General features: G+C 30.8%; 1 protein-coding gene across 1 annotated transcript; it reads right to left on the reverse strand.

The window, feature by feature from the left end:
• Positions 1-2980: 2980 nt before the first annotated feature.
• Positions 2981-11447, reverse strand: LOC106347984 (protein DETOXIFICATION 27). The gene is made up of 9 exons (XM_013787619.3): positions 11027-11447; positions 10657-10944; positions 10293-10546; positions 10097-10183; positions 9723-9779; positions 3702-3940; positions 3489-3607; positions 3308-3397; positions 2981-3182 (listed from the first exon to the last, which is right to left on the reverse strand). Exons 1-9 carry the CDS (start codon positions 11300-11302, stop codon positions 3132-3134), a joined length of 1461 nt encoding a protein of 486 aa, XP_013643073.2. The 5' UTR covers positions 11303-11447; the 3' UTR covers positions 2981-3131.
• Positions 11448-11936: the final 489 nt, after the last annotated feature.

Raw genomic sequence — 11936 nt, forward strand, 5'->3', positions numbered from 1 at the left:
ACCAATTAAAACCAATAATCCAGTTTAAACCATGGTCTATGGGTAATTAAGTTTCGAACTATTGATTCACGGAGAATTAAGTTTACAACTTTTAATTCATGGAGATTTAGAATGAGGTTATAGTTCGGTGGGGATCTGATGCTATATAATAGTTATCGTGGGGAAATAGATCGTTCACCCGTCGAGTTTACATATTGAAGTTCATATAATAAATGAGCTGAGCTAAGATAGCTCATGAAAGAGCCGAGTTTACTATGAGTTGAGCTGAGTAGAGCAAATTAGCTCATTTTGATATCCCTAAATGTTATATTTTGATTTACACATTTTTCAAAAAACAAAAAACATTTAATTACATAAATAAATTTTCTTCTAAATACTCAATTAAAGAACCTCACGGATGATGGTCCTCTTAGAGCATGATTAATGGGGGTTCTTAGGATTGTGTTCTTAGCGGAATATAAGAAACCGTCTCTTAACTTTTAACTAAAAAAGCTAAGAACCGGTTCTTAACTTGTATTCAGATCCAAAAACAAATCAGTACAATTCATAGTATTCTACAAACAACACAACGAAGTCAATCACAGTACAAAACAAAAATGAAGACTTGAGAGGAATTTTATTTTAACAAATCGAATCCCTAAACTGTAAATCCAAATCTATAACTGTAGGATAATGTTGTTATCAATCGAACTTAAAGCAAACAAGAAATCAAAGCAATGAAGAAATATGAGCAAGAGAACAACTATTCGACACGATTTGAGCTCAATTCGAAAGAGATGTCGAAATGTGAACCTCTGATACTTTCGAGATGGAGAAGCGGAGTCGAATCGAAGAGTTGTGGCGATTGCGAGAACGGCGGAGATGATTTCTTAGGCAAATGGAGATGACTTTTTAGGGTTCAGTAGATAAGGGGGAAACTGAGAGAGAAGAGAGGGAAACCACAAAGAGAGAGAGAGAGAGAGAGAGAGAGAGAGAGAGAGAGAGAGAGAGAGAGAGAGAGAGAGAGAGAAATGTGATTAGATTAGGGATTTTTACTAAGTGTGTTGCGGAAAAGCTAATTTTAGTTTTCCGCTTACTTAAACTTTATCATAGCGTTTATGCAATGCTATTCTATAATAATAAATTTTTGAAGTCATCTACTACAACAGTTCGGTAAAACGAGGTATAACAATGTGCTATCAATAGCAATTTTTTTTGTAGTTATAAAACTCTAGTAGGATTCAATTAACAAGCTCTTTGTTATAGCTTATCCCAAAAGGTGGTGTCTTTATTTATCAGCATACGTGAGTCTTCCATTTATTTTCTTATAGTCGTTCGAGTATTATCTAAACTATTAAAAGAGAATTACAAAACTAAAATATTTCTTAAGTTTTCAACTTATTTACAATGGCATACCACTGAAGTTATTAATTAACTTATCTTTTATGATTCTTTGTCTTTTCTTTTTTAATTAATATATTTCCAAAATCAAATTCAAACTAAAAATTTATGCCAACAATAATTAATAAACCTAGGTTTTTGTATTCTTTGTCTTTTACTATTATTTTACATATGTGTGACTGGAAATAATTAATTCCATATATAAATTTCATAATTTAATACATACATTATACGGTAACTATTATACTAATTCGAAAAATACATAATATATAGTATATACAACAATTTTACTATACATTATCATAAACTTTTAATCCGTAAATAGTATATACACAAAACATTATTATATATTAACATAAAATTTTGATCCATAAAAAAATACATTTGTTTGGATATATAGGTCATATTCTAAAAATATTAATCATACAATTGATGGTTTACAGGATAAAATAAAATTATTCAATATAAACAATAAAGTTATTGTGTTTCGAAATGTCATATTAAACAATTATTTGAATGAATAAATTTTAAATATATATTATAACTAATACAAATAAAAAATTATTTATAAAAAATAAAAATAAACGTCTGCGCGAATCAAACTCTAGTTTATGATTATTAAATGTACTATGACTGAATATTTAATAAAAAATTAAACAAGTCAATCGCCTAATTTCCAAATTCTATCTTTTCTTCCTCTCACCTCTCTTTCTAATCTACTTTACAGGTGTTTGTTACCGAATTTTGGAACAAGAGAATTATCATGCTAACTAATGAAACATTTGAGATTACCAACAAAGAGTTGGCATTTTCCCTATGAGAGGCCAACGAGAGCCGCGGTGCCATTATCGATAGTCTTTTTTGCAGTGGGCACAATTTCAAAGCTTGAGACCCATCATTTTCGTATAAGCAATCGCGGAAAATGGTAAGAAAAAATCCACTGGTTAGATATATTATCCGACTAGAACGGAATTTTTTTTTTATAAAAGACAAATAGTACATAATTGTTAAACAAAACAGAAATTTATTTTTACAATACAAAATTTTACCATCAGTTTAAATACATAATAATTTAGGCACTTATGATATGCATTACATTAAGAGATCACAATATGATGTTTATTATTCCTACTCATATAGTTTATAATCCTTTGTATCTTGTTATAAGAAAAAAAATCATTCGATCAAACAAATTTAATGTGATACTTTAGTAATTTTAGTAATTTATAGTCATTTTTAAAAGTTTTAAATATAAGATACACGAAAAAATCTAAATTTTATTATGTAGTTAATGTGATTATTTAATTTAGTTTAATAATATAAAATTAAACAAAAAATGATGAATTTTTTTATTCAAAATCATTAATTGTCATATATATAATTTGATTATATTAGGTAACCACGTAACTTTTATTTAAGGAAATAATAAGAATATATATATATATATATGTGTGCATTAATAATTAATTTATGGTTAGTTTAATAAGAAGTACGATATATGTTATTATGTTTAGATGAACCAACTTAATTCTCTAAAAACTTTAATAATCACTCTAGCGAAGATACTCACATATTTTAAAAATTGTAAAGCTTCTCAAACAATATATATAGAACATTTCAATACCAACACACACCGTTTTGACCGGTTTATTAAACATACACAATATTTCAATACCAGTTTACCAAAAAAAATACCAACAGCGACAATTAGTATATAAAAAAAGCTTATGATGAGTTGTTTCGATAAATCTTCATTTTAATGTCTTGGACCATTTGTTAACACGTACATTTGCTATCTGCGCCTGCAGATTTTATCAACAAAAGAAAAACATCATCAGTAAACTGGGTTTCTGTAAACAAATCACGCACACAGAACACATGTTTTGACCCAAAAAAATGGAGAACACATGCAACAAAAAAAGTTTACCTCTTTTTCCCAATCACACCTCATCGTGATAAAACATAAAATCATTGTCTGAACTAAGGTTCCTCCAAACATCATACCAGCCCAAATACCCTACAAATAAATAAAATCACAAACCATTATTCTCAATAATCTCATATATAAATGATTTAAATAAAATAATAAGAGAATATTGTGAATCTACCATGACGCCGAATTTAAAGACCCAGCCCATTAAAAACCCAAGTGGAACCCCAATGCAATAATAACATCCCAAGTTAATATATGCCACGTAGGATTGCCAACCCGATCCAACAGCAACACCTACTCAAGAATCAAAAGTAAACACAAACTTTGACTCAATAATTAAAAGAGAAATTGAAAAGTGATAGCTATAAACAAAGGGATTTCGACGTACCGGAAAGAACCGGTTGAACGCTGTTAAGAAGAACGGTGAGAGCTAACAAAATGGTGAGTTTATTAACAGCCGTTAAAACGGCTTCGCTTGATGAAAAGACGTGAGCGATTTGGTTATGGAAAAGCATTATGATCACCCAGAAAAATAATCCGATTATTAAGGATTGTGTCACCGAGACAATCATAGCAAACTTTGCTCCTTTTCCATTACCTGCTCCTAGTTCGTTTGCTACACGTACACTGCAAATAGTTATTAAACATTCCCATGTTATAATAATAGATAACTTGTGACTATCTTAATATATACCTACACATGTCTACACAAAAAGAAAAGACGAGAATAAACTACAAATCGACAGTATACGTACAGTACATACTTAGTTAATCCTCTGTTTCATTTCATTGAGTCAATTGGCCTAATATACAAAAAGAGTTAGATATTAAGGATTTGCCTAAAATAGTATAACATTAGGTCAAACAGTGAATAAAGAATAAGCCAATGACGGGCTTAACCCTACGCACTCTGTTGCTTCCATTTTGACTAGGTATAGATATTAGAAAAATCTGTTTAAAGATTTTATTAGATTTAAGAAATATTTGGAGATTGTGTAATTGTCAAGTAGTAGATTTTGGGTAAACACAAGCCACATTTTTTTGTAACTGAAACGGCACATTTAATACCAAACTAGATTTTGACACGCGCTTTAAAAGCGCGGGTTTATTTTTTTTTTTATTGACAAATATTTGGTAAATATAATATTTTCATATATTTGTGTTTTATTTTATAAAGACTTAAACTTTTTATCTTTATTTATCGTATTTTATTTTAAATGACTATTTATGTTAAAAAAAATTAAACCTTATTTCTTTAATGAATTAAGTTGGTATAACTCTGATAAATTAATTTTATTATGTGGTTAATATTTTAATAAAAAAAGTTATATACTTTTAGTAAAGATTTATACTTTTCAATGAAAAAAATTAATTTTTTATGAATGCTTAAATTATATTAAGAAAAGAAAAAAAAATTAATAATAGTTGAAAAAAAATTATTTGAACTTAGACTCAATGGCCCAAAGGAAAAAAAAAAAGTGAGAATTGAATCTGATTTTTTAATAGGCCCAAATGGCCCAAGAGAGATTTGATGTGCGCTGGATCGACCCAATATAGATGTGTTATTGATATTACTTAATTGCCCTTAATGAAACATGCAATGTTAGTAAAAGAAAGGGCAGACTAAGGTAATTATGACAATATGATCCTGCTTTAATAGTATAGATAACCCGAGGTCTCTTTACAAAGAGAATTTGCCTGACTGAGCTAGCTCTGCTTGTGACTGTGTGCGCAAAAAAATGTTGCAGAATACAAGTTCCTCTCTCGAACAAGATTTTTAGTGGGGTCAGCAAAACACTAAACCTTAAACCTTAAATCATAAATCTTAGATTTTTGGGTAAACTATAAAATTTTGGGTAAATCTTAAACCCTTAGGTAAACCCTAAACCTTTTGATAAATATTAAACTCTAAATCAAAAACACTAAATACTAAAACAATCAAGGGTTTTCCAAGGGTTTATGATTTAGGGTTTAGGGTTTAGTGTTTGCTGACGATGTTAAAAATATATTTTTTAGTTATTTTTTTTTGTAACTGCTACTTTTTTTTAAACATAATATAACTTGACAATATTTTGTTAAAACAAATATCAAATATAAAATAACAAAATCATATTGGTTGGTGAACCTACAAGTTCACCTTAGAGAATGAATCCAAGAATAAATCTTAAATAAAACATCAAAGTTAATTTGATATTTGAGAAAACTATGAGATCTTAATGATATTTGGTGTATATAAATGAGATTGACAAATAAGATTTTGAGAAAGATACACACGCAGAAATGTAGGTTCACCTTAGAAAATGAATTCAAAAATAAGTCTTAAATAAAAAAAAAACTAGGAGATGTTAATGATATTTGGTGTATATAAATGAGACTGACAAATAAGATTTTGAGAAAGATACCAAGCAGGAAATACAACTTGACCAAGATCTCTTCTACAGATTGCTTATATATAGATCTCTCCTATCGTTGGTAGCTTGCACACTGAGTAGGGGTAGCAGGGTAATATAAATTTAAGAACAGTGTCCAACAATGTGTTTTAGGTATTTTTCTAATATTGGTATAATGTATGTGTACTGATTACAAATACTCTTTCATTTTATTTGATGTTTAAGATTCTTGAATATTTATTAAAAATGCATAATTTTTTTTTTTGGATAAAATGTTAAATATTATACCAATTTTCAGTTTGTAACAGCAGTTACAAAGACACCACTAGTAGCATAATACAAAAACGAAACTAAACACACAAACTAAAAACAATAAGCAACATTGAAAAGAAAACCGAGTAGAGAAGCTGTCATAGAAGCTATCTAAACAGTGAGACGGACCAGGACCAAGCGAGCAAGAAAAACCGGAGGAAAAGAAACCGGTTGCCGCAAGCTACCGAAAGATAGGTGCCCTCAAACCTAGAAGCTATGGATCCCCTGCAGCTTCCGACAACTCAACCCGACACAAACCAACCGAAGAATCCAAGCACGGACCAAACCACCAAACCAGACAAACGCATATCCGACGGCACGAGAGAGAACCTCTACACGACGATGTCGTCGTTCGAAAAGCAGACTTAAAGATTGCCGTCTCCAAACCCAACCTTCTATGACCGTGTACACCCATTGAACCGAAAACTCATATAGAGTGAGCGGACCGCACAGAGACTAACCCTCTGGAACTACACTTGCAAGAGAAGAGGCATGACCGAGAGACCAACTGTTGCATAACACCCACAGAGAAACTAAACCACCAACAAGATTGCTCATTTATTCGGGACGAGAGATGAAGAAGAGAGATGCAACCGCCAAGAGCTCCAGGGAAGAGGGAAGGAAACACCACCGGAAATGCCGGAATATGCTTGCAAACGAGCCCAAGTAACACAATCGACGACACGCGCCACCACCACGAGTCGTCAACCTTCCACACGCTGCCACCACGCACCACCTCTATAACCACACGCTATCACCAGAGGCCACCGAGAGACCACGCACCTCCTCCAGAGATCACCGGAGGAGCAAAGGAGAGAGAACGGAGACTCGCGAAATCTCAGATCTAAACCACCGCAGAGCCCAAGCGCACAACCGTCGCACCACGATGCCGGAAATCAAGCACTCGAGCTAGGAAAACCCCTCGATGCACCTCACGCTATCGCTCACAAACAGGCTCAGCCTTGGACACGAGAAAACCACCGGCCAAAAACCCTAGAACTCTCCACCGCCAAAGCTTCGTCAAAGCACTGCTGTCCTTAAGCAACGCTTCCACCAAGAATCAATGAACCAGAAAAGCTCCAAAGCTACAGGATCTGAACCGGAACAGAGCCAATCACAAACATTATCCCACCGCAGAAATCAAAGACACAGAGAGACGAAGGAGGAAGAGAAGAAAGCAAAACGGGGGTCTCTGGACGGCCGTATTGAGGACGGCGGCGACCACCGTAGAAGAGGAGGCCGACAATTTGAAACCCTAGGAGAAGAGAGAAAGTGGAAAGCGGTTTTTTTCTTGTTGGCTCCCGGTCCAAAATTTTATTCAATTTACCTCTTTTATGCTAAAATATTATTAACTAAAACAATTCCACTAATTAAAAATCACTATGCAGAATATAAATAGTCACAGAAATCAAATAATTTTAAAATTTTACATAGAAAATATGAAAAAAAAAACTAAAATAATTCATAAAACATCATCTTCTCTATTAAAAGAGAAGTACTATTTTTATCTACCATAAAAAGTCATACTAACCTTATTAGGTCCATTTCATTAATTACATTTATTTAATTATTTATATTAATCTATTCAATATAAAAATATATTAATAATAAACCAACTGTAAATTTAAATTTTATTTTTAGTTATAACAAATATTGAGAAAAAATCTAACAAAATCTTTCTAAAAAATTAAATTATTTTATTTAAATTAATACCATTGATTAATTTCATAATTAATAATATATACTATTATACATTAATTTAAATAAAATTTTAGTAAAAAAATAAATAAAATAAAGTGTATGCTATTTTTCAAATTTATAATTATATTCTATATCTTCTTTATTAAAAGAAATAACATAAAATTCATACTAGGTCTATTTCATCAATTACATCTATTTGACTATTTAAGTTAATCTATTTGATATATAACATTTCTAAAAAATCTTATAAATTATATAGATATTAATAAATAAATTTTAACTATAAATTTAAATTTTATTTTTACTTATAACAAAATATGTTAAAAAAACCTAACAAAATATTAATAAAATTTTAAAATATTTTTAAATTAATGCAGCGATTGATTTCATAATTAGTAATATAGTATTATTATAATGTATTTACTTATATAATCTCACAATATACTAAAATAAATAACATAGAAATATAAATTATGCTAAGAAAATATCAGTTTTATAATATAACTAAATAAATTTTTAAAATGTATTGTATTCACTCTATAAAAATTAGAAAAAATGAGATTCTCAATTTTTTATTTCATACTATGAATTTATTTTACCAAACTTGAAAATATATTATATATAATAACAATTAATAATAAAGTAAAATATATAAAACAAATCATTATACATTAATAATATCGAATAAGAAACATAACCAATAACATTATAGATTTATACAATATATAACACAAAAATGTAAATATTTTTTAAAGTTTTGTGATAGTATCCGTTATATATTTATAAAATAAAAATCTATCCGTATGGATGTGTGGGTGAAAAATCTAGTTTATATTAAACGGAGGAATTAGTATTTTATAGTCCCACGTCTTTCTGTCAACGTACGTGAACTGTCACTGAAAGGCAGCCACAGCCATGCACGCATTTACAACATAACTAACACGAGTTCGATTACAATAAATACGTGGTAATAGTTACACGCACATAAATTTTTATAGAATTAAATACTTGGAATGCAGAACAAAAATCAAACCCGACATGACCTTTATCAACAATCATTTATTTATAACTTTTAAATTCACGGCCCGCCTATAAACGACCAAATATTTAATACTTTACTAAATATTACTCCTTCCGTTTTTATATATATGACGTTAGAGGAATTTTTTTTTTTTAAATTATTTAACGTTTTCAATTTTCTATGTAAAATTTAATACTAATTAATGCTAGGTGACCAATGATATTATAATTTCTATTTTATTATTGGTTAAATTGTGGTTCGGTAAACAATTAATGATGTTTTTGTTTAAAAATTAAATATTTCTTAATCTATGTGCACAATCCTAAAGCATCATATATAAAAAAACGGAGGGAGTCTTAAAACCGAATCTCTGATAGGATTCTACCTTTAATTTTAAAGTTAATTACAAAATCATGTCATTTATATATTTATAGTTAATTAACATATTAATTATCTAAGGATATTTATGGATACTATCCGAAAATAACAATAGATACAATCTGATTTGAGTATTTTGTATCTAAAATAAATAATATATTTGATTTATAATTTTAATATTATGTATTAATATTATTATAAGTATAATTATAACAAATATATATATATTTATATATTCGGTTATGTACGATACTCATTTAATTCTCGGTATGGGGCGGATTCGTATCGCTCTTTGGAGTTTCGAAAAATGGACCCGTTCAGATATTTAAGCCGGATCCTACCAGATTCAATATCCTGATTTTTGGGTTGGTTCCGAATCAGTTTTTCGGATGCGGATATTATTCTCAAATCCTATATACTATCAAAAATTAAACCACATAATTGACAATTCATTTTTAGTAGAATAATTAAAAGAAGATAAATTCTGCGTTTTTAAAGTGCGGTTTAAAATCTAGTGGGTGTATTAAAGTGGACTATATCAACCGAACCAGATCCCAGAAATAATTAACTGGTTTAGAAACTAGTTATAGAGAAGGATGACGTTTACCCGGTTCCGGCGAAGAAAGAAAGAGGAATCATCATCTCCCATCCATTTATCGTCATGCTGCCAAAAGTTTTGTTTCATAAGTCAATCATATCTAAGAACAAGGGATTACAACAAATAGTTATTCCAAAATAATAGAAGATAAATGCTTTTATTGGTATAGACAGTGTGGTACAACTAATGATCATCTCTTATGACTACATTTTTCGTCATGTTTCAACTTTACTGTCACCTCTTATTATTGTCGGATACTATCAAAAAGATATACCGCCCGTCGTATAAAAAGTGATTATACCCTTTTTGTAACAACCAAACGAACACACTTACAAAACAATGCGGTACCATAAACACACACAAAAACGTTGAAACTTTCTTACCATATGGACAAAGAGTCGACGGCTATCCGAGGATTCTGAAGAGTTCCAGTCATTATAACCAAGATCTGATAATACCAGTTCTCCAAACTGTCCAGAAGAAACCAAACACCAACTGCTTAAAAAAAGTTGTGTGGTACTGGTACACACAGACAATAATATCAGAAAAGGATACTTTACAAAAGTAAAATGTTGGTACCAAAGCATAACGCCAGAAGAAGCAGAGAGTTTGAGAAACTCCCAAAGTCCGGTGAAGGCTTCGAAGGATAAGCCGGTCCAAGTGAGTGGACAGCCACCGCAAACCGAATAAGCTAATAGAATAAGAACACTGATCCACCAAGATATACCAACTGTAGCCATTGTCCCCGCGACTCCAAGTTGAAGCCCGTACACGAACAACCAACACATTAAAACGTGAGCCACCAATGCAACCGCAGCCGAATATGCAGTCACCTTATAACTCAAGAGGAAAAAATGATTAGCTATTTAGCTTAATATAATAAATGTTTTAATAAATAAACTGATTTTTTCATTGTGTTTGCATTTAGCGTTGTTTTCCGTACTTTGTTTCTGAGCTGGCACTGGAGGAAACGTTGAAGCGGTAAAGCTAAGCAAAAGGAGAAATGGAGAGGGATGGCCCAAAGGGCGACAACACCGCAAAGCTCAGCAATATCGTCCGGTTGACCGAGAAATTTCAGGACCGGAGTTGTGAAAAGATAAATCGGTAATAAAAATACAGAACAAACGAACAGAACAATCCAAGAACGCTGCATATAAACTCCTAACATGTAATACTTCTTCGCTCCAAACGCTTGTCCACACAACGTCTCTAACGCGCTCGCCATTCCAAGCTGCACCATTTCATATACATATATTTTTTCATGTTACTGGGAAAAAATCAACACACATCAAATAATTAAAACTACATAGTACCAAGAGGCCGAAGTTGAAGCCGAGGATGACGTTAATGACAATCGATATTGCGGCGAGTTCAACATCTCCAAGATGACCAGCGAAAGCTTGAGTTATTACAAGTATCGAATTAGTCGTTAGCCTACTGAATATCGCAGGACCAACGATTGTCCATAGCTTCTTTGTCTCAACCCAAACTCTCTTCTTCAGTTCTCCACCGTCTTCCTCTGCCGTGTTAAGACTTTTCAACAGTGGAATCCTCGACTCTGATTCTTCTTCTCCTCCTCTTCCTCTCATAGCTAGTCTTCTTTTTTCTCAGGAGATGAAATATGAGGGAAAAAATCAAATGAGAGGGGAGAATAGAAAGAGCAGAAGGTGAACTTACTTCTTCCAGGTATTTTAATTGAGTTTTGGAATCAAATCATTTTCCGCATGTGATGTAATATGCTTTGGGCATCATTAAAAATGCTAAATATGACAACAAATGATAAATACCCCCTCTGTTTCATTAAAAAATGTCATTTTGATATTTTCACACAAATTAAGAAAATGATTGAAATACATTAAAGTTCTTATTAATTACACATATTCAACCAATAGTATTTGAGATAAATAAAATTATTTATAAAATCAATGTATTTGTAATTAATTTTAAGTTGAAAGTTATATTGAAATTTAAAAATGACACTCTTTTTTTAACATGAAAAAATGCTAAAGTGACACCTAATATGAAACATAGAGAGTATTTTCTATTAAATTTTATAACTTTCTCAATATGATAAACTACAACTTGTCTGTAAAAATGAAAAATAAATAAATCTTGCCTCGTCATAAGTGTTAATACGACACTTACGTGACATTAAATATATGCTTTTTTTGAGACAAATATATATATATTAATATTTATTTGCCACGGTTCCCACGAGTATTA

This window comes from Brassica napus, chromosome A6 (assembly GCF_020379485.1).
Source record: "Brassica napus cultivar Da-Ae chromosome A6, Da-Ae, whole genome shotgun sequence".
Classification (NCBI taxonomy): domain Eukaryota; kingdom Viridiplantae; phylum Streptophyta; class Magnoliopsida; order Brassicales; family Brassicaceae; genus Brassica; species Brassica napus.